This window comes from Pseudonaja textilis, chromosome 8, assembly GCF_049901715.1.
Source record: "Pseudonaja textilis isolate UNSWEBS1 chromosome 8, rPseTex1.2, whole genome shotgun sequence".
In the NCBI taxonomy this organism is placed as follows: domain Eukaryota; kingdom Metazoa; phylum Chordata; class Lepidosauria; order Squamata; family Elapidae; genus Pseudonaja; species Pseudonaja textilis.
This window is the reverse complement of record NC_141997.1, coordinates 20,370,913-20,394,351: the sequence shown is the minus strand read 5'-3', so window position 1 is coordinate 20,394,351 and position 23,439 is coordinate 20,370,913. Positions and strand designations below refer to the sequence as shown.

The 23,439-nt window shown below is 35.8% G+C and overlaps 1 protein-coding gene across 1 annotated transcript in view; it reads left to right on the top strand.

The window, feature by feature from the left end:
• LONRF2 (LON peptidase N-terminal domain and ring finger 2) overlaps positions 1-22,060 on the top strand; it is a 33,863-nt gene extending 11,803 nt beyond the window's left edge. The window contains exons 2-12 of the mRNA XM_026707561.2: positions 6,232-6,350; positions 6,857-6,979; positions 7,654-7,815; positions 8,577-8,796; positions 9,415-9,514; positions 10,499-10,613; positions 11,417-11,538; positions 12,814-12,972; positions 13,551-13,713; positions 16,324-16,473; positions 18,459-22,060. Coding sequence (XP_026563346.1) covers positions 6,232-6,350; positions 6,857-6,979; positions 7,654-7,815; positions 8,577-8,796; positions 9,415-9,514; positions 10,499-10,613; positions 11,417-11,538; positions 12,814-12,972; positions 13,551-13,713; positions 16,324-16,473; positions 18,459-18,617 — 1,592 coding nt within the window. The 3' untranslated portion in view covers positions 18,618-22,060. The remainder of the gene's footprint in view (positions 1-6,231; positions 6,351-6,856; positions 6,980-7,653; positions 7,816-8,576; positions 8,797-9,414; positions 9,515-10,498; positions 10,614-11,416; positions 11,539-12,813; positions 12,973-13,550; positions 13,714-16,323; positions 16,474-18,458) is intronic.
• The last annotated feature ends 1,379 nt before the right edge of the window (positions 22,061-23,439 follow it).

The following is a 23,439-nucleotide window of genomic DNA, read 5'->3' as shown; positions in this document are numbered from 1 at the left end:
GCTTCAACGTGCCAATTTCACAAAGAGAATTTGAGATGATTTGAGAAAAAGAATGTCCAAAAGCAAAACTGTGTCCCCTAAAATCTACAAGAAAGCAGATAAGAAAACTACTCCCTCTCAAAAATGCACACAATGCAAACTATGCTTCTCCTAAACAAACTCATTGCAACTAAATAGTGCATATAGGTGGTTGATTAATAACAGATCCCACCAGCCCCTCACCACTCTGCCCTCCCCATGTGTCCTTGGTTTTAAAGTCTGATTTTAACTTTTTATGTTTTAACTGTAAGCCACGCAGGGTTACCCTATAATAAGATGGATGACCAATAAAATGTGTTTATTTGTTTATATTTTTCTGCCATCAGCTGTAAGTTTAAAATTATCCATTAGTAATCTTTGGTAAAGGTACTCAAAGATGTGGGATAATCTAAGAAAATCTAATCTAAGAAAAGAATTATTCTTTCCCTTAAAAAAAAAACAGATAATGTAGACACAATTCTCTCCTGTAAATTATAAATACACAAGCACAACCATTCCCTTAAAAAAGGAGAGAAGACAGCATTTTGGCCCCAAAGCAGAGTGACATAATAAGCCCAGGAAACAACAATAACAAGAAAACAACAACTAGCAAACTTTTTCATCTTTCTCTTTCTCAAATCATACCAGCAACAAGGTTCCTTGTTTTTCTAGAAAGTAGTTTCATCAATAAATTGTGGCTGAACTTTTTACAAAGATTACCACGGCAGGGGAGATGCTCAGGTGTTGAATTGTCAGATCCCATAGGAGTAAGCCCAAGTCTTCCCCCCCACCCCCCACCCCCATGATCATTGCCCACACTGTTGGCATCTTCTCAGTTTTTCTTAAAAAAAATAGCATGATTGAAACCCCAGAGCTGAAAATGTATCCATGAGAAAGGAAATAGCTTTTGCTCCTTGTCATGGAGGCGGCTGTGTGTGTGTCTGTTTATCTCACTCTACTGTTCATTCTGGCAAACCTGGACCCAGTTTCTGCCTCACAGTTATGAGCAAAGTAGGAGGGCAATTGATTTGCAATGCAGCCCCCCACACTCTCTTTCCCCGTGGAATGAATAGTGTTTTTTTGTTGGGAGAGGGACAAAAAGACCATGACCACATAGTGAGTTGTTTGAATTCCATAATTGTGACCAAGCCAGCTCCATCTTCTTTTTTTCCCCTTCTTTTTAATCTAAAGACTTGATTAAAATACAACCTGGAAGTTTATACTTATATAATTTTGTTTTTCTTCCTTTGTTTGCTTTTATGCACTCTATATAAATAGTGTTAGTAAGGCTTTGACAAGGTGTCCCACATAGGAATGTTGTATCCTTTGACCTAGTAATATGTCTAACCTTACTCCAAGTCACATCCTTTGGCCTAGTAAATATGTCTTATCTTACTTTGGGGTTAGATTTAATAAGCTGTTTCAGCCTTTCTGATACCTTCTAGATATGCAAATTCAGTGCACAGCTCTTAGCCGATGTGCCTCAAGTCCTAATACATCTGGATGGCGCTAATTTGTGGAAGACTATATTATTTGTCCACCTAGTACAAATAATTCACTTAACCACAGCAGCCAGTTTAGAATTTATTGGTTCTTCTTTTCAAACAGAGTTTAAAAATTAAACTAGCTGACCATGACCAGGGGCATAAGAAATATATTTGAAATGAAATGGTGCATCACTTAAAAAGGAAGCAATTATCCTTTTCCTTTCCAAAAGCATCACATTTGTTTCTCTGAAATTGGTTTTTATAGTTAGAAGAAATGCAGTAGAAAGTATCATGCAGTGGGTGTCTAGTTACCTAGAGACTGTCAATAGCTCATATTTTGTGAAGCAATTTAATTTTTTGTTATGATGACTCCTTTTCTAATCATTTTAATAGATTTCCAATCATTTTAATATACCTAATTAGGGTCTTACATTGTGAGTTATTGCTAATGGGGATGTGCTGAAATATGGGGGGAGGGAACAGCCATATTTCTGTTCCCTTCCCTACTTGTGTCGTCGTCCCCCCCCAAATTCTATATGTCCAGGCATGCAGTATTCTGACCACAGAGCTTTAGAAAAAGGGAGCCACTGACTCTGTATCCACCTTTTTAGTACACTGTAATTGAAATATTTACCATTGGCATACTGGAAAGGAGGAACCAGTGGGAAGGAAGGTAGCAATATTACAAGGATTTTACCTCCATTACCACCACTATCATAATTCTCTCAGATTTTAATTTCCTGATTCCATAGACCAGCCAGTCAAAAAAGGATGAACAAAAAGTCTATGTATAGCCTTCAGAGAAAGATAGGTGGCTCCAAGTCACAGTAGATTCTGTGGAGCCTCTGAATAGAACCTTGTAAGGTTGCCTTTTTAAATTGTGAAGCGCTGACCAGCATTTGTATTCACAGTAACCAGGTACAAAAAATAATTATTTTACAAGAATCAAGGCTGGGAGGACATCCAAGTGAAGAGAAGAACTAAACTCAATCATCTGAATCTCAAATTAGGTCAACAGAATATGCTAGTGAGGGTTATTATGTTAATAGTAACATAGCAAAACTATCTATTGGGCAACAGACAAATTACTGTCTGGACATCCACGCTCCCAGAAATGAACATCTTTAGATCCAATCTAGATTTAAAATCTTAAAATCAATTTAATAATCCCACTAGATGTACCTTAGTTGTGTCAGTTTCTTTCATTTGCAATATATTGTTTTGTGAGTGACCTGATGGCAACTTTTGTGTAAATTTTCATTTGTGTGAAAAAAAAATTGTCCAAATTTTCATCATCTCTACATGAATTACATAATAGCATTGCATGAATTACATAAACATAATTATAGTACAAGAATTACATAAACATCATTACATGAATTACATAAAGCAGTGGGGATGGTATATTGTAATTTATTTAATAGACATTCAGGAAGTATGGGCACCCCTTTTACACAAAAAAGCTTCACTTTGTCTGTATTACACACACTATTTCATTTTCTCAGTACAGTTAAGTCCTGTTCTTTATATAAACTAAAATAAGTTATGCATAGGAACTGTGCTTTCACAGTACTTTTACCTCAGAATTCCTTCTTTCTTGATGGTTTCTTTACTGAACTAAACTTATGATCTCTTAACTCTGACTCAAAAGTGTTTCTGAGAGATGTAGAGTTGAGACAATTAACAGTATCCAGCTCATATTTTCAATATTCAGCAAGAATGGTTGAGAACTTTGCTTCTTGTCAGTTAAAAAAAAAAATTTGAGCCATTGTCAACATTAATGGAAATCCAGGATATAAATATTTCTAACCATATTGGTTAAGCTGAGGTTGCATTATTGACACAATTTAATATTAATGTTCACTACGCATATTTTATTGATTTCCATTAGCATTAACAGTATGTATTATTAAACAAACTTTTAGGCATAGGCTTTAAATCAACTTTCCCCAATTTGATGCTGTTCAATTACCATCATCTTCAGTCTGCCCAACCAGAGGCTAGCAGGTTGAGGAAGACTAATTTAAATTGACCTCAACTATTAAAGGCTGAAAGTAAAGATAATATGATATTTATGTCATCATCAGCTCCTGGTCAATTCAGGCACAAGCTTAGTATTTTCTTGGTGGTGGTGTTTGCTGTTGCTTTCATCCACAATAATTTTTATATTATTATTTTTTAATGTCCAGATATAACTCTGGGGCTCCTGGTGGTCTCCTATCCAAGATTAGTATTATTTCCCCATATGGTTTAATAGGAAGTAGTCAAATCTTGCGAAAGGTCCGCATTGGGGTATTTGGTGCGACAAAACATTACAATTGCAGGTAGGCCCTCACTTATATAACCATTTGTTTAGTGACCATTCGAAGTTACAACACTCAAAAAGTGACTTATAACTGTTCCTCTCACTTAAAACCTTCTCAGTATCCCCATGATAAAAATTTGGGTATCTGACAATCAACACATATTTACAATGGTTGCAGCCTCCTGGAGTGATGGGGTCACCATTTGCAATCTTCCCAGCTGACTTCCAACAAGCAAAGTCAGTGGGGGAAGCCATAATAATTTAAAAACCACATGATTCCCTTAACTACAATGATTCAATCATGACAAAAAGGTTATAAAATTGGATGTGACTCACTTACCCATCTTGGTTAGTAACCAAAACTCTAGTCTCAATTGTGGTTGTACCTCAAGAATTGCCTGTATGTAACAGCTTGTTTTAGCTCCACCCTGCTGATTGTGTTGCATAAGTGAGATTGTAACTACTTTGCTAGAGCATGATCTCATAATATTTGTTTAAATATCAAGCATTTAAATTAATGTTGAAAATAATGAAATTATTCCTGTCTTTTTTATATATTTTTATATTAGTCATTTATCTTTTATCTCAGTAAAGAATTAACATAATGCCCACAGGTATGGGCCAGGATGAATAAACTTTGAAAGAAGCATAACATAACTGTTGGTTGGTAGATAAACTTTCTCAAATTACAAAAGTGTGTGTGTGTCTTGTCTGATTAATAAATTCCCAATTTAGCTTAACCACAAGAACATATTTCAAGTGAAGAATTTCTACTTGATTTTGTGTGTGTGTGGTATATATATTGTAGTGGTTAAAGCACTGCCTTTGATATGCAAAACCAGGATTAACATCCTGGCTGGTACTTAGCTAACCAGTAAGAGTCCTTGGACAAAGTTCCCCTAATGTAAAAGTGACATGAACTAGCAGAGTCATGCCAGCTTGGACTTCACCCAGATTAACAGGTTCATGTCAGATTTGGGGGAAGCAGGACAATCTGGCAACAAGTGGGCTATTGGAACAAACCATATATAAAGAGATTAGAGAACCTAGAATTGATGGAATGCTACTACAACAGGAGACTTCATGAGTAAGGATATATAAATAAGGGTGGATACATGATACATGAATAGGCATGAGTTTGCTTGACTCATAACCAGACAGAAATTATATCAGCTGTTAAGATTGAGAACTATCATTCATACAGTGCATAGATCCAGTTGTTTTCATTTTGATAAAAGATGCCAACATTTATTTTTGAAAAATCCAGAATTTCTTTGATAAACACGAACTGGACTCAATGCCTTATGAAATAAGTCATACTCTGGACTTAACTTCCTGTACTAAATGAATTTATAATTGGAGAAGGCTTTTATCACTTCTATCATGGATGTATTACTAACAGCTTAAGATGTTCTCATTCTTTTAGTTTTCTAAGTGGCTTGTGATGTCATTGATGTCATAATATGTAGGCCATTATTTGCATTGTTGTTTTGCAGGTTAGTTAAGATCCCAGAGGGTCCTTCTTAAATGAGGGCATTACTGAATTGGAAGATGGTTAAACATAGCTGAAATGGAGAGGCTGAAAGCAAGGACGTCTGATACAAAACTCTTTCCTAGATGTAGATCATGCTTTCCTTGTATTTCAAGAACAACATACTAAGACTCCTGGATATGGCATTATTTCAGCATTCCCAGTAACAGCATCCTTGGCTTAATAATTTATTTTTCCAGCTTCATTGTTCATTATTATTTAAACATTTTAGATCAGTTGCTTTTAAAGACTGAAAAAAGGAAAGGCTGATTCCTGCAAGTTTGAAGTACCTCTTATGAATAATGCTGGAAACTGCTGTATGCCTGAATGTGTTGGGAAGTTTAAGTAATGAAGAATGAACTGACTCATTTGAATGAACTAGTTATTTTTTTTAAAATGTAGTATATTAGAAAACAAGAAACTGCTTTATATTTGAAAGCAAAAAAAGCTCTTTGGAGCTACAAGGATTTGAATGTGGCATTTGTGTGCAACTTATAAAATAGCCACATATTTTCCTAGATTATGTGACTATTTCCTACAATCGCCATGGCACCCGACAAAAAAGTCATTTGGTTTAAGAAATTGCAGGTCAATATGTATTCATGTTCTGTGCTCCAACATTCCTTTTTGGCCTTAAACCGAAAGCACCACATAACCAGATTGTATTGCACTGGTTATATTTATATTATTGTACACGTGTTATGGATTTAAATTTTGCAGGCTGTTTTTCCTCAGTCGAGTACAGTTTTAGCAACATACTTTTCATATTGCACATTTGTTCATACTACTTCATTTGAAGAAATTTTTGTTACAAAAGAATGAGTGGCTAATATTTAGTTAATTACTATTTCACAAAGTTGTCATTTACACATTTTCTTCTTGTATTCCAGCTTCTTGTAAATGTTGGTTAATAGCACAACGGGCAGAACTTTGTACAGCTATGAAGAATTATCAAAAAGCTCTTCATGACGCAGAAATACTATGTCAGAATAAACCCCATTGGCCTAAGGTACAGTATCTGTTTGTAAGTTGGCAGTTAAGAAAAAAAATCAAAATATCTCTTCGCATATAAGAAACCTGGAATTATTTCTCAGGTATAATTTAAATCTCTTCAATGAGAGTTTCTAGCTTGGTGCCTTAACCATTACACAATACTGGCTTTTTAATAGCTGCTCTCAATTCTTTAGGTATACATACCATCTCTAAATATATGTAAGAGACATGAAATAATATTCAAAATAATTGCAGTATTACTTGTTATTCCCTTCTCTATTTTTTTAAGTGTGCAAGGTTTAACTTAGACGCATTTCCCACACTTAAACGTATCACGTGGAATTAAAATGTGCACCCATCATTGTTTCCCTTTGCACTTATGTTTTTTATGTTCGTTTTCTGTTCTGTTTTGAAATACCGTCTTGCCCGAAAGAGGTAAAGGCACTTTACCCAATATTTCTTGAAATCACAAAGCTTAAACTCCTTATCTCCTCCCTTCCTTCCTTCTTTCTCTGCATGCAGGGTCATTATGTCAAAGCACAAGCTCTTTCTGGATTAGGAAGGATTGAAGAAGCATTGAAGGAATTTCTTTATTGTGTTGCCTTAAATCCTGAGTGGAACTCAATGAAGATGGAAGCCCAAAAGGTATAATATTATACTTTTCATCTATAAGCAAAGCATGACGCTTTTATGTACTTAGTTTTTAGCCTGTACTGCTATGTAATCTGACCCATGTAAAATAGAAGTTGTAAGTGAAGCATTAATTGTTTGATTATTCAGTTTTTTTATTCTGCTTTTTGCTCACTGGAAGCCAGTGATTGGCTAAATGAAAATCAAAGGTATTGGGTAAACAAAACATTAGGGTGATTTATTAAAATATCAAAACAATATTTAATACAGTAACATGAACATTATAATTAATATAATTTATTCTAACTGGTGGCTGGTTGACTTTGAGTCAGTCACATTTTCAACTCACCCCATCCCATTTATGAGTGATTCATAAAAATAATAAAGGCATGATAAAAAATAAATAAGCAAATAAAGTAGCCAGTGAATTAGATACTCATAATCTGCATCTGTCAGGCTTCAAGCATCATTCAACCATGAATGAACTTCCAACTAGGAAGTATCATGACATTTGAAATGATCCTACATTTAGTGGTCTTGTTTTCATTTTTCTTAGTGGGATAGAAGAGAAGATAACAGCTTGGCACATGATTGCATATGAATGTAGAATTCTGGACAAGTAAATGAAATAGGAAACAGATAATTTGTATGAGCTGAATTTTATGGTATTTCTATTTTTTTTAATCTAGATAATGTGTGAGATGTTTTTTCCAGCATTTGAAAATGTTCCTGATAGTTTAACAACACCTTTTTGTAATCGGACCTCTTACACAAGATTGAAACCTGCATTTCTAAGTAGCATAAATACACAGTCTTCTAGTGAAGATGGGCCAGTAGCAGAGAGCTCAAAGGTACTTTACACATGAGTCTGTTCTTTATTCAGGGTATTATATATGGCATTACATTCAGCATTATATTCAGAAATGTACAGTTATCTATTTTGGTTTTAGTTTAGTTTGGGAAGGACATTATAGCTTCCCAAAGAAAACCGATTAATAATGGAGTAGAATGGAATGGAAACTAAAAATATTGAAATTATCAAAGTGGATGTATTATATAAAAATGATTATGATTCAATATAAGTTAAAATTTGCATATTTGGAGAGTTCTTTTTAAAAGCAAACATTAGCTATGGGCAGTAGGTTCTAGTTGCAACCGTGGAAGCTAGTCTGCCTTCTCCCTATATTATACATTTCTGAAATCTCATGGATGTTTGACAACATTTAAAGTTTTGGTGGGTTTTGAAGTGAGTACCTCCTTGGCCGTCATAACTCCTAATTTAAGTACATACTTGGTAACTATGCTTTATGTTGATAATTCTAAAAAGCCTGTATTAAAATACAATACATCCTTTTGTGTTCAAGTAAAGTATGCAGAGAAAGCTTTACCTGAGCAGCTGATTCTAAAGTATCCATATAGTCAAGTCCATATTATTTATTATTATTTGTTATATATAAATAATAGAGTTGATAGAAGCAGTCCCAGCAGAAGTCATATAACAGGTTGCCAAACTGTTAATTCTCAATCATGACTATGATCAACAAAGGTATGTCTATAGAAGACACATTTTTGTCTTTATGTATTTATATATAAACAAATGTATTTATTTTAGGAGACCATGTTGAGGTTAACAAGAAATCCTTCCCAAGAGAACGATGTCTATCGCTGTATTAATTCTTCAATTTCCCATCATGATTTCTACTTTGAAGAGAACAAGAAAACATTAGGGAAAGTCCTATCAAGCCTACCCAGTGCAAACTTGAAAAGAAAATTTTCTACTGATGGGGAAGACTTACAGAATCTGGATGTCCCTAGCAAAATCCATAGAAAAGGTCTGTTGCAGTCGCTTAACTAAACTGAATAAGTTAAATTGCTCAGTATTTTGGGAAAGAAAAAAAACCAATCATTTCAACAATCAGTAATAACAATATGTTATAACTTTACATTAAATGAAAATGAATATAATGTGACATTAGTTATACTTGCAGTTGTAAAGAATAAAACAAGTTATAATGATTAGATAGACTAGAACTATTAATCAAATATTAATCAAAAATATTAATCAAAATATTAAAATATTAATCAAATTGAACAAAATACACAAGCTGTGGTCCGGGTTGTCTTTGTTCTAAATAGCAGATTTCTTATACAAGGGAATAATTGTGGTATTTTTTCACCATAGAATAAGATGAACCTTTCCAGTTGCATGTCTGGAATCTCTCTTTCAATTTTTCAGAACAAAAGTTGAATTGATAATTTGTACTCATTTTAATTCTTTAGAAATGCAGTGTTTAGTCCTGTGTTCCTGTCTGATAATTTTAGAACTTACTGGAAATTGTTAGTTTTTGGTACATTCTCCTCTTCCTTTTTTGATATTTTGAATTATCTAATGAGGTCATTCAGAAAAGGATCATATTTATTTATTTCAAATGTTCTTTTTTTATTTTAAGATGGAGATGCTACTTGTGGAAACTCAGCTTCTCTTCCCATAAAAGAGATTCCTACAAATCTCATGGATGCATCTGACTTTGAGTGTTCCCTTTGTATGAGGTATTAACAAGCTGCACAAAACATCTTATTCCATAGGATTTAAATTTCAGCAGCACTTGCGTGTATCTTACGTCTGTGAACTTAGAAGCATAAGTAGACTGAAGCTGGATTTATCATCACGCAAATGTCGTGATTTATGTTCTTATGTCAGACATTATGACATAAGTGTATAAGTCACAGTATCCATGTGACGACACATTACAGTCATATAATTTTGATACTGTAATTTTCTTACAGGCACTGTTTATCTAGCTTAATACTTAGATGGAAAACAACCAAACAATTCCATTCCAGAAAAAGCAAATGTCCATTATTTTGCATGGAAATTACATATAAGTGTGTGCATGTTTGTGTGTGTGTGTATCCATCAAATTACAGCAAAATAAGCTTCTGTGCTGTTCATATTTTATGTTGCTTTTTATATTGTTATTGATACTTGATTTTGATAATTATTTCTGGATGCATTATGTTAAAAAAATTTGCTTGATGAACATTTTATAATTCTGTTAAATTGTAATGGAAGCTGCTGTGAGTACTGAACAGATACACAGTATGCTAACTTATTAAATAAGAAATGATTAATATATTTTCAGCTCATTAATTTTATAGTAAGATTTCATCATTTCTCCTCCATAATTGTGCTCAGAAACAGTTTTTGAAAGTGAATGAAAGAGTTCTATGTCATAACTTCAGAAATAAGCTCTTCTTTAGAAAGAATGGGCTAATTGTGTGGTGGATGCATGATAATACACCATACTATATATTTCAACAGCAGATTATGTACATGTGGTATTATGCAAAATCTGTGCTCTTGTGCAAAATGCTTTTAAATCAAGTTAAATCAAGTATTATTGCTGAAATAATAATAATAAACAGTGCAGAATTTAGAATTCACGACAGTTTCAATGTAAAATATTTCGCACAGTCGTTCAAGATATGCAGATGAATGGATATATGAAATTGTTATTTTCATGTCTTGTTCAGGTTATTCTATGAGCCTGTCACTACTCCTTGTGGACATACGTTCTGCCTCAAATGCCTTGAACGTTGTTTGGATCATAATCCTCACTGTCCGCTTTGTAAAGAAAAGCTCTCAGATGTAAGTCTTCCCCATCCATTTCCAGAAGCTGCTTAAATGAAAGGCTTGTGTTTCTTGAACCTTTAAGGGCCCATTTACCCCCTTAAACCATCTCCAAAAAGGGGAGAACTGACCTGATTTTTGGAGAGGGATTCAGGGTGGTTTTTTTTTCCTAAAGGGTGCAGTACAAAAGTTCAGTTACCCCATTTAATGCTTGAAAATAAAAGTTCCACATGAAAATTACAATGCGCTGATTCTGATGTCCTGAAATGAAGAGGGAAGGAAAAAATGTGACTCACCCTAATACAGATAGGTAGTATTTAAATATGTGTGATGTTTGACTTGTCTTGCCAAACAAGAAGGAAAAAAGTAGCTTTCTTTTGCATCACCTTAATATATAACAGTATTTCTCAACCTTGGGCATTTGATGTGTGAACTTCCAATTCCCAGAATTCCCTAGCTAGCTGGAGAATTCCAGAAGTTGAAGTCTACATATATCTTCAAGTGTCCAAGGATGGGAAATACTGCGATATATTTCAGAGTTATTTTCTGAAGAAGCAGTGTAGAATAATTAAGTGGCCACTCTTAAGTTCTTATTATAGCCACTTAAAACCATAACCAGGAAATTGCTAATTAAGGTAGTGATTTAGTAGTTGTGGTTTTAAGTGTCTGACTGTAGTATTCTGTGCAAATTCCTGATTCCATTCTAAGGTGTTAGAACATAAAAACATATACTTTACCATTCTCTTCCCCAGGCCAGTTTAATTACTAAATAGTAGAATAGCTAGAACTGAATAACGTGGAGTCTTGAATTCCCTTTATAGTTTTTGGCAAGTCGAACTTACAAAAAGACTATCCTTACTGAAGAATTAATAGTTCGCTACTTTCCAGAAGAATTATCTGAAAGGAAAAAGGTTTATGAAGAAGAAATGAAGGAATTATCAAAGTAAGTTATCTTCATTTACAAAGAGAATATTAGTAAAATTAAGTGGGTTGATTAAATAATTTGTTTATATTTTCATAATATTATTTATAATTCTCTGATCTTCAGACAAAAAATATTTTATTTTAGCATGCTGGTATGGTATATGTGAAAGAAGACATTTTTACATTAATGTGTCAGTTCTTTTTCATTTTCATAGAAAGTTTGATTAGGAAACCAGCACCTTATTAACATTTGGAAACCAAGTTTTGGTTTTGCACAAACTTTGCTTAGCTTTTATGAAAAGGTAGCAGTCTTAATCCCCTTTATATAATCAATATACATGTGTGGATCATGGATATATGTGCTCTGCACATGAATTGGAATATAATCAAGTTGAAGCAAAAGTCTCTGAATGAGACTTTTACAGAAATGCCATAAGTATATTCTGACATTTGCTCCAAAACTGGAGGACCGCATAATAAGTTTCTGTAACAGATAAAGTTATTGTTTGGACAAACAGTCCCCAACCTTTCCACCTTGGTGGACCAATCAAGCAGAACACAGCAAACTCCAAGACCAAAAAACACAGACCAAGACTCCCAACCAATCAGGATTAAGAAAAAACCATTCTGGCACAGCAGGAGGCTAGCCCCAAATTTAAAACAGAAACAGCTGTGAAAGTCTGACTCACAGACACACACAATACAGAAGCCTGATGATGGCAGATGAGATTCTGCCAAAACGTTGCTACAACTTTAAAAGCACAACTATAATGACGATATATATGTATGGTATTCAGCTTTGTTCGGGTATTTTCCCACGTCATTATAGTTGTGCTTTTAAAGTTGTAGCAACGTTTCGGCAGAATCTCATTTGCCATCATCAGGCTTCTGTATAGTGTTCGTCACCTGATGATGGCAGATGAGATTCTGCTGAAATGTTGCTACAACTTTAAAAGCACAACTATAATGACGTGGGAAAATACCTGAACAAAGCTGAATGCCATACATGTAAGTACCCGCAAAAACTCAAGAAAACACACACACACACACACGATAGCCTTTTGCCTTAAGCATGTAATGTACAGTTTGAAATATTTTAGCTGAGCATGGTCTTTGCTATGTTTAGATAGTCTTGTCTTGTATTTGTTAGTAACGAGAGATTCAGAAAAGCTGAATGAAAACACTAATTCAATGAAGCTTATTTGATAAGTAGTTTCAAACATGGATTTCAATTATTTGTTTTAACAGATTTCAACTTGCATAACCATAAAAGTAAATCTTCCTTTTCTTGCAGTCTAAATAAAGATGTTCCCATTTTTGTATGTACCATGGCTTTCCCTACCATTCCTTGTCCTCTTCATGTCTTTGAGCCCCGTTATCGATTAATGATAAGAAGATGCATGGAAACAGGCACTAAACAATTCGGCATGTGTTTAACTGATGAACTGAAAGGGTAAGCTAAGGATTTAGAACTCCTTTATAAAGTACTGCATTTCTGTGTGCAAAAATGGTAGGAGGGTTTATGTCCATCAGATATGGGAAACTGGTCTTATCAGGAAAATGGCGCCTGTTTTTTCTTGTCCAGTGTTGGGGAATATACAAGATCTAGCAGTTGGCTGATCAGTAACAATCTCAGCGTAAACTTTCTATTTGGGAGAAGTGCATAGTGTTTAGGGAAAATATCTGACCGTCTAGACAGGCTTCCCAATTTATGTAGACTTTTGCTTCCCATGTTCTTCTGGTGGGGATTTAATCAGAATTGAAATCCAGCTCATTTGAGGGTTATTAGATTGGGACAGATAATCTAGATACAGCATCAAAAGAACTCAAGTAGTAATTTCATAGCTTTTTACAGAACTGGAACAAGCAATAATCCTGGAAGCCTTTGTACCTCCTCTTACAACATTGGGCCTAGTAATTCCTTTTTACAACTTCATTCCAAATATATTTAGACAGGCTACGGAGAATCTGTAAGGCTGCTTCCTAAAATATATTTAGAATCACAGCCTTAACGTGGCTTTGTCCCTTCAGATTTGCAGATTACGGCTGCATGTTGGAGATCAGGGATGTGAAGTTTTTCCCTGATGGGCGCTCAGTTGTTGATACAGTTGGTGTTCGACGTTTTAGGGTCTTAAGCCATGGTCAGCGAGATGGATATAATACGGCAAACATTGAATATTTGGAAGACAAAAAGGTAACTTTTTAGTGTAGTGATTTTTTGTTACCTCATCTATTGAAAAAAAAGTTTTGTGAGCCATCTTCTAAATTACAGGATAGCTCATAATCAAATTTATGGCTGGCTTTTGTATATTCTGTATTTCAATATACAGTATATTCCTGAGGAGATTTACAAGATTACTGGGCAGTTGTTCAGTTGCCCCCTTTTCCAGGGTAGGGTTTTAAATAAGGAAATGGCATTACAGAAGCATGGTCTAAAGGAAAATAGGAATATGAAAAACAGGTGTTCCATCCAAATTACTTTCTGTTTATACACTGCTCAAAAAAATAAAGGGAACACAAAAATAAGACATCCTAGATCTGAATGAATGAAATATTCTTATTAAATACTATGTTTATTACGTAGTTGAATGTGCTAACAACACAATCACACAAAAATAATAAATAAAAATCAAATTTAGCAACCCATGGAGGTCTGGATTTGGAGTTACACTCAAAATTAAAGTGGAAATAAACACTACAGGCTGATCCAACTTTGATGTAATGTCCTTAAAACAAGTCAAAATGAGGCTCAGTAGTGTCTGTGGCCTCCACGTGCCCTTATGACTTTCTTACAACGCTGGGCATGCTCCTGATGAGGTGGTGGATGGTCTCCTGAGGGATCTCCTCCCACACCTGGACTAAAGCATCCCCCAACTCCTGGACAGTCTGTGGTGCAATGTGGCATTGGTGGATGGAGTGAGACATGATGTCCCAGATGTGCTCAGTTGGATTCAGGTCTGGGGAACTGGCGGGCCAGTCCATAGCATCAATGCCTTCGTCTTGCAGGAACTGCTGACACACTCCAGCCACATGAGGTCTAGCATTGTTGTGCATTAGGAGGAACCCAGGGCCAACCGCACCAGCATATGGTCTCACGAGGAGTCTGAGGATCTCATCTTGGTACCTAATGGCAGTCAGGCTACCTCTGGCGAACACATGGAGGGCTGTGAGGCCCCCTAAAGAAATGCCACCCCACACCATTACTGACCCACTGCCAAACCGGTCATGCTGGAAGATGTTGCAGGCAACAGAACGTTCTCCACGGCGTCTCCAGACCCTGTCACGTCTGTCACATGTGCTCAGTGTGAACCTGCTTTCATCTGTGAAGAGCACAGGGTACCAGTGGCGAATTTGCCAATCTTGGTGTTCTCTGGCAATGCCAAACATCCTGCACGGTGTTGGGCTGTAAGCACAATTCCCAAATGTGGACGTTGGGCCCTCATACCACCCTCATGGAGTCTTTTTCTGACCATTTGAGCAGCCACATGCACATTTGTAGCCCGTTGGAGGTCATTTTGCAGAGCTCTGGGAGTGCTCCTCCTGTCCCTCCTTGCACAATGGCGGAGGTAGTGGTCCTGATTCTGGGTTGTTGCCCTCCTACAGCCTCCTCCACGTCTCCTGATGTACTGGCCTGTCTCCTGGTAGGGCCTCCATGCTCTGGACACTATGCTGACAGACACAGCAAACCTTCTTGCCACAGCTCACATTGATGTGTCATCCTGGATGAGCTGCACTACCTGAGCCACTTGTGTGGGTTATAGACTCCGTCTCATGCTATCACTAGAGTGAAAGCACCGCCAGCATTCCAAAGTGACCAAACCATCAGCCAGAAAGCATAGGAACTGAGAAGTGGCCTGTGGTCACCACCTGCAGAACCACTCCTTTATTGAGGATGTCTTGCTAACTGCCTATGCTTTCCACCTGTTGTCTACTCCATTTGCACAATAGCATGTGAAATCGATTGTCAATCAGTGTTGCTACCTAAGTGGACAGTTTGATTTCACAGAAGTGTGATTGACTTGGAGTTACATTGTGTTGTTTAAGTGTTCCCTTTATTTTTTTGAGCAGTGTATATATTTTTACACAGAAGGGAGATTTTTAGCAGAAAATGTTAGGAATGCCATTTTCTAATCTGCTTGCAAATTATATCAGATCTTCTAATGTGTAGCACCAATTCTCTTCTTTAAACTGATGCAAAGGTATTAGCAAGCTCTATCAGATCACATGCTTTGGTCAGTGGCTTTTAATCCTATTTGTATGATTGGTTTCTCTAAGAGTGTAATGTAATGCAGCTCTAAAGATAAATACACAAAGAACTGGCTCTCCCTTACTCATGAAAGTTGAAGTTAAATGGATTGGCATTTTAGATGAACAATGGTACAATCCAGAATTAGCATTTTACTGCCATTTCACAAATGTGATTCAAATATTCAAATAATTCATATGTATTAAAAAATCTGCAAATAGTTTTTATATCTGTAGTAAAAAATATCAGTTCCCATGTTCTGTACTTTTCCACATCAATCTTCATCATTGATTGTGAATAGAAAACAATCTACTAAGTGATGAATTGGCAAACAGCCAATTAACTAGTAATTCACGATTATCCTATTGAATACTGAACACCTGAAGTTATCTGTGATGCTTTCTTGGAATTTTGGGCTGATTCAAAAGACAGATGATTTTTAAAAAGTTGCCTGTTTAGGATATTTAAAAGTAACTAAACTTTTTTAAATGGTATTTGATTTTGTTATCCTGTACATAACATGCATTTATTTAAACCCATTTTAATAACTCAAATTAGGCTGAAGGAGCAGAGTATGAAGAGCTGGTCCGCATTCACGATTCCGTTTACGATCAAGCTGTGTCCTGGTTTACTTGTCTTAAAGACAATATGAAAGCACAAATTTTAAACCATTTTGGACCAATGCCAGGGAAAGAACGTGAGCCGCAGGTAAATACGCAATGGTATATCAGTGCTAAAAATGAATGGGGTACAACAATAAATAACCACAGTGAATAATATATGCAAACAATTCACATAAAGTAAGTGCTTAAGTTAAAATCTGTGAAGCTAAAATGTTCATAAATTGTGTGAAAATACAGAGGATATGAAGTTGAAAAATGCAACTCTGAATATCTGATTTGTCCCTGTCTTTCGTCTCCTTCCCTACCATTTGTTTACTTCTGTTAACACTTCATTGTGGCATAAGCTAGTAGTTCACCTGTACCCCTGCACCCACCTGTATCTCCAGTCTCTTCCCTGACATTCCAATATGCCTTATTCTATCAGCCTGTTCATTTACCTCCATTCTCCCAGTGTCTTGCCTTCCCTCCTTTCCTCTCTTCTCTGCTCTGATTTTGTGTGTGTGTGTGTGTGTGTGTGTGTGTGTGTGTGTGTGTGTGTGTGTGTAAATATAGGTATGTTTATAATTGTACTTAAAACTCCTATAAAGAAGATCAGAAGTCACTTCTTCTTACCTATTTTCTTTCTCTTCTATTTTTCATTTACTTTTTCTATCTTACACTGTTAGCTGTGATTTCTTTCTTTTTTTCTTCCATGGTCTATATTAATTTAAATATATTAAATATATAAAATTATATTTAATATAGTTTTTCAAACTGTTAATAAAATTATATAGGTAATTAAAGACAGCCACTAGCAAGCAGTTTGTAGAGTTACCTCAAGTGGGCACCATGAATAAATTTCAAGAGTTTAACCCCTTTACAGGTCAAAATCCAATAATGAGAGTATGATAATTAAAAAAAAAAAACAATTATTGTAAAACTCTGCTGGTAGGAATCCATAATTTGGTTTTCAAACACACGCAACTCCTGAAAATATTTTGGTGGCTATATAAAAAATGCCATGTTCTCGTTTACTTTTAAATTTAAAAAAATTCGATCCCAGTTGCATTAATCCAATTACATTTTTGTTTTTAAGATTGTATTTTGGGCTACTGTAAGATGCCCTGTATTCCCTACTGGAACCATAGTTCCATTTCATTTTGCTCACATAGACTTGTTTTTACAACAGCATGTGGACAAATTATATATTAACATTTTAGATTGTTTCCTTGGTTGCATTTACCTTTTCTTAGAATATGAGTCATATGCTTATGTTACAGTACATAATATAACTACTCCCTTAAAACCAATAAGGCAATTCTGCAAAAATAGCAATATAGAACTTGCTTTAATGTTGTGTTTCTTCCTCATTTGTTTCTGTAAATTTGTTGTATTTCTGTGCCCTTTAAATCCCTTTTGAAATTTTCATCATGCCCAAATTGCTTTTGAGGTAGGGGCTGCCTATTTTTTTGCCCAAGAGTTCCAGGAGGAGAACAATTATGTGCTTTCAGATAAACAGGGTGATTGTGTTTCAGGGTTTTTAATTTCATGGGGGATTTAGTCACTTCAAGGTTGATTAATGTTTCTGAAACCTCAAGTTTTCATACTGCAAATCTGCAGGAAATTACGTTCATAATGCTTGATGGTTTGCCATTGAATTTTGGCACACATCATTCACTGGACTATGTGGGAGCCAGAAAAAGCAGTTTAGAGTTTGGTTGTCATCTGTCTTTATTCTATTGTTTTTAGGCTGGTATTTTTCTGTAATTGTGAAATATCAACATAATGACAATAATGTTGCGGGACAGTCTTACTACATAAAATAGGAAGGAAACCTATGACTCTAGATCTTGCTGGACTGCAATTTTTTGCATTCCCCTGGCTGAAAGCAATAGATCAGCAGTATCTGGAGAGCTGTAGGTTCACTACAGAAATACATTGTGGGTGACCAAGAACTATTTTCAGTTTCTGCATTCTGTGACTGGCACAGAATGTTATCTTCTTAGATTTTCTTACAGCTATGAAATGGTGTTCTATCTGCTTGAGTTTATGTTACTAAAAACAGTTAATTTATTAATATTTTCTTTACAGAGTAATCCCAGCGGTCCAGCTTGGTACTGGTGGCTGTTGGCAGTATTACCACTAGAGAACAGAGCCCAATTGGCCATTCTTGCCATGACTTCACTTAAAGATCGCCTCATTGCCATTCGCCGCGTATTAATATTTGTGACCCGCAAAAGACCTAGATGACATAGTCTTATTTATGAAGATACATTGAAAACAACTGGTTTCTAATGCTAAGAAAACAGTTAGTAACTGAACAGTTCTTCCCTCTGCTCATTTAAGCATTCATTCTTCTTTGCACTTGCTGGACCCAATAGTTAATTAAGTATTCTGTGCCTCTTGTCCTGGAATAATCTGAGCCTCTTGGAAGTTATGCCACAACAGAGCGTACAGAAGTTGCAGGCATCAACTGAGTACATAATCACCATCTACTCATCATAATGAGACAACGAAGTCAGAAGTACTAAAATGTCTATAAATCCCCAATTGACATTTTTATTTCTTTGTAGAAATAGACTTGAAATAGTGGATTAGAAACTGAGATTATATATTGTCAGAATTGTCCTTGTGATAGCCAATTAAAAAGAAATTCTCAAATGTTCCTCCGGAAAAAAACATCAAAAGCAACTTTTTATCTGCAACACGTGGACAGAAATATCAGAAGTAAATAGGATTGGTAGGAAAAAAAGTTCCACTTCCAAACAATATTGTCCAAAAGAGTATCTGATGAACAGCTTTGTGGCTGGTTATAAGCCAATTCCTTGTGTTTGTAATTTGCATGCTGTATGTATTGAGAAAACTGTTTAATAATATATCTAAGAAGATTGAGTCATTCTTCCTTCCCAAACCCTCCTCCCTTCAGAATGACATCAGGAATCTACAGTGAGGAGTTATCTGTGGAAAGCCTTGTAGTTGGGACATGGAACTAATAGCCTCATAATGGACTTATTTTTGTCTTAGGGAAAGCTTCTTCTGCCATTAAATACTTGAGACTGCGAAGCTCCGTGGCTGGATCATGGCCAGCATATTTAGTGTATATCTACACTGTTAATTTCAAGCTCTTCAGCGATTATCTTACTAAAGGCTGTTGAAAAATCGAATCACCATTTCAATTGTATCCTTCTAGTTTTGTCTGGAAGTAACACTTAAGTAAAAACCATCTTTACTCACAACTGCCATACCAGCCTAATAGGTTCTTCTAAGAAAACATAATTACATATACTTTTGAAAACCAAAACCTTAATATTACTTGTTATGTACTGAATACTGTACGTGCTTGAAGTTCTTGCTGACATGAAAGGAGACACAAATGGAATCCTGTACTGCAAATTTCAATGCAAGTTTAAATCAGATGTAAATATATCTGTATTTTGATGTCTTCGTGTATGTGGTTAACTTTTTAAAAATTGTCAAATTATTGGAAATAGTTTAGCAGTTCAGTTGTAAACATGAAACAGCAAATTAGTATTGCTAATTCAAACTGCTGGGATCTCTGAATTTCCAGAAACAAACAAACAGGACATGAAAATAATATTAGTTCTGGTTTTAGAACATAGTGCAAAGACACAGCAGGCTAAAAATACCGGTTGTAAAAAAAATTAATCTGGCAAGAAAATAATGACATACCAAAATATTTCAAAAGTGCCTCCTTTATGAATTAGGAACAGCATGTGCTCTTTTGAAAAAAAGCATAGAAATTTCATATACAAAAAGTCTAATTATTAAAAAGACTGATTTTACTAAGTGCTATAATTATGTGGGATTAGAAGATTGTCTAAAAAATCTTGACCAGATAGCAGTTTCCTAAGACTGATCAACACAGCCTGAATGTACTGTAATTGCTTCTTCTTGGAATTCACCTTTTGTAGTTAAGTATTGACCTGTGACTGCTCTTTCAATTGTTAACTCTGCAACTTGCAAATGAAGCTCTAATAATTTCTGCCATAGCCTTCCTGCAAGTTCTAATTTCTTTACCAGAGTTTGTAGATTCTCTTTCAAGTATTTTTTAAAAGTTTGCACCTGGTCCTGGTTGACCTTGGTTAATCTTGAATACTAAACAAAGTCAGTTCTCATTACTACTTGGATGGGAAATCATCTGGCATCTCTAAAGCTGTATGTGAGACCAGGAAATTTAAAAAAAAAAAGCATGCCAGAAGGAGACCATGGCAAGCCACTTCAGTATCATGCCAGGAATACCACATGAATTTCTCCAGGTAGTCACCAGAAGTCAAGCGTGATTACCTGTTTCAACATTAAAGCGAGAGAAGGAGGTTCTCACTTTGTTCTCTCTTTCTATCCCTTCCCTGGGTGCTATCACACTTTCCTTCAACACAGCTGTCTTCCTGTTCATTCACTAGACTAAAAGCTTCCAAGTTTTATCAAGAAAGGTTTTTCAAAAGGAACTTCAGTATTTTTATGCAGGGAACTTGGACCTCTTTCATTATTTTTCACAGTAGTTTTAGCTGTGATTGCTTGGACTGTCTCTGGCAAGATTTGGGTTCACCTCTTGGTTTTCTCTTTCCCTTTTCTAGTTTCTGTTCCTAAGTTACTGTTTTGGCACTTCCCATTTTTGAGGCAGAATCCTATATACTATCCCTGAGATTCCCCTCTGAATCTTTTGGATGAGGAATTTTATGAGAGTCTTCAGCATGGTACTTTTGCGCTTTAAAATCAAAAGCCAGACTGATGAGCCTTTCAGCCATCAGAACTTGGTCACCTCAGCAGGAATATTGACATATGTATACGGTAAAAGCCAAAAGTTTTAGGTTCCTTCTCTTAGGCTGATCAATCTGGCAATTGACAGAGGGCTGAGGATTGCAGTGTCCTCATCGTCCAAATGCTTTGCAGATTAATATTTTATCAGAACATAATTTTATTGAGTATAATAGGGCTTCAAAGGCACCCTAGCCACTCCTGTAAAAACACACACACACACACACACACACACACACACACACACACACACACACAAACCTGAAATCCATAATAGGTCTGCTTCTAAACAATAGGTGAAGCTTAAACCATTTTAAATTATTTCTCCATTCATGAAATATTTGCTACAGTGGCCTTTATCTGCTGTTTTCAAATATCCTTTTTTTCCTTTCAGTTGCTAAGGGTGCTTTGGGATTCCGATAAGCTGATGATCAGCAGATTTCTGCTCTTTGATTCATGCTGCAGTTCATTTTCAATTAAAAGGAATAAGATTTGTTCAGAAAACTGTATGCACTAGTCATACAGCGCCTTGTCTGGTATTGGGTAGCGCCTTAATTTTGCAGCACTAGAATGATTGTACTAACAAAGCACCATAAAAACAAAATCTGGCACTCATGACCAGTTTTTAAAAAATATTTAATGTAGATAAAACTTGAAACAAATATATTCATGTTTTGAAACTAGTTGAAGTGTGTATGTGGATAAGTGTAGATCATTGTACATGTGTAAATATTATTCCTTACTTTTTATACTTAGTAAAACAAAAGTCAGGTATGTGTTTCAGCTATGTTTGGCACTTCGTTGCATAAAACCAAATTTTTTTAAAAAAATTGCTGCAATGTTTTTTTTGTGTATATTTGGAATATTCATGGGAAAATGTATTTAAGTGACATTTCAAATAAATAATTTCTGTTTGCCATTGTCGTATTTAATTTTTCTAACTATAAACCATGAACAGTTTTATCAAAATCAAATATTGCATACATCTCTTGAAAAAAACTATGGGTGAAACTTGAAAAATTAGAATATCGTACAAAAATTCATTTATTTCAGTAATGCAACTTAAAAGGTGAACCTAATATATAAGATAGACTCATTATACATAAAGCAAGATAGTTCAAGCCGTGATGTGTCATAATTGAGATGATTATGGCTTACAGCTCATGAAACCCCCAAATCCACAATCTCTGAAAATTAGAATATTGTGCAAAGGTTCAATATTCTAGTCTCAAAGTGTCCCACTCTAATCAGCTAATTAAGCCATAACAGCCGCAAAGGGTTCCTGAGCCTTTAAATGGTCTCTCAGTCAGGTTCAGTAGGAATCACAATCATGGGAAAAACTGCTGACCTGACAGTTGTGCAGAAAACCATCATTGACACCCTCCATAAGGAGGGAAAGCCTCAAAAGGTAATTGCAAAAGAAGTTGGATGTTCCCAAAGTGCTAAATCAAAGCACATTAATAGAAAGTTATGTGGAAGGGAAGAGAGTAGAAGAAAAAGGTGCACAAGCAGCAGGGATGACTGCAGCCTGGAGAGGGTTGTCAGGAAAAGGCCATTCAAAAGTGTTGGGGACTTTCACAAGGAGTGGACTGAGGCTGGAGTCAGTGCATCAAGAGCCACCACACACAGACAGATCCTGGACATGGGCTTCAAATGTCGTATTCCTCTTGTCAAGCCGCTCCTGAACAACAAACAATGTCAGAAGCATCTTGGGCTAAAGAAAAAAAGAACTGGTCTGTTGCTCAATTGTCCTCTTTTCTGCTGGGAGCAACTTGCATCACACTTGGAAACCAAGGACCCAGAGTCTGGAGGAAGAATGGAGAGGCACATACTGCAAGATGCTTGAAGTCCAGTGTGAAGTTGTTAGTGTTTGGGGACAAACCCCCAAGCAGAGTGCACAGCAGCAGTCAGGCCAGGCAGCCAAATGAGAGAGAGGCTGGGCCCAAGAGTATACACACACTGGAGACAAAAACACTGTTTGTAGTTTTAAATAGTTATTTTAATTCATTTAGAGTTTAAGCATTGTCATTCAGTCCATATGTCATTATCCAATATATCCATCCAGTAACCTAGTCCATTAACTAGTCAGTACAATGTCTTTATCTGCTTGTAAATCTTCTCCTTCCGATACCTTTCTCTCGAAGACAACGCTGAGTATGCACAGGATATCAGCTCACCAAGTAAACAGTCCTTTTGTTCAGCACAGTAGCCAACAAGCATTAACAAGCAGACGTCTCAAACAGGAGTAAACAGCAGGCAGCAGAGATCAGAGAAACCAGGGACCAGACCAGGAACA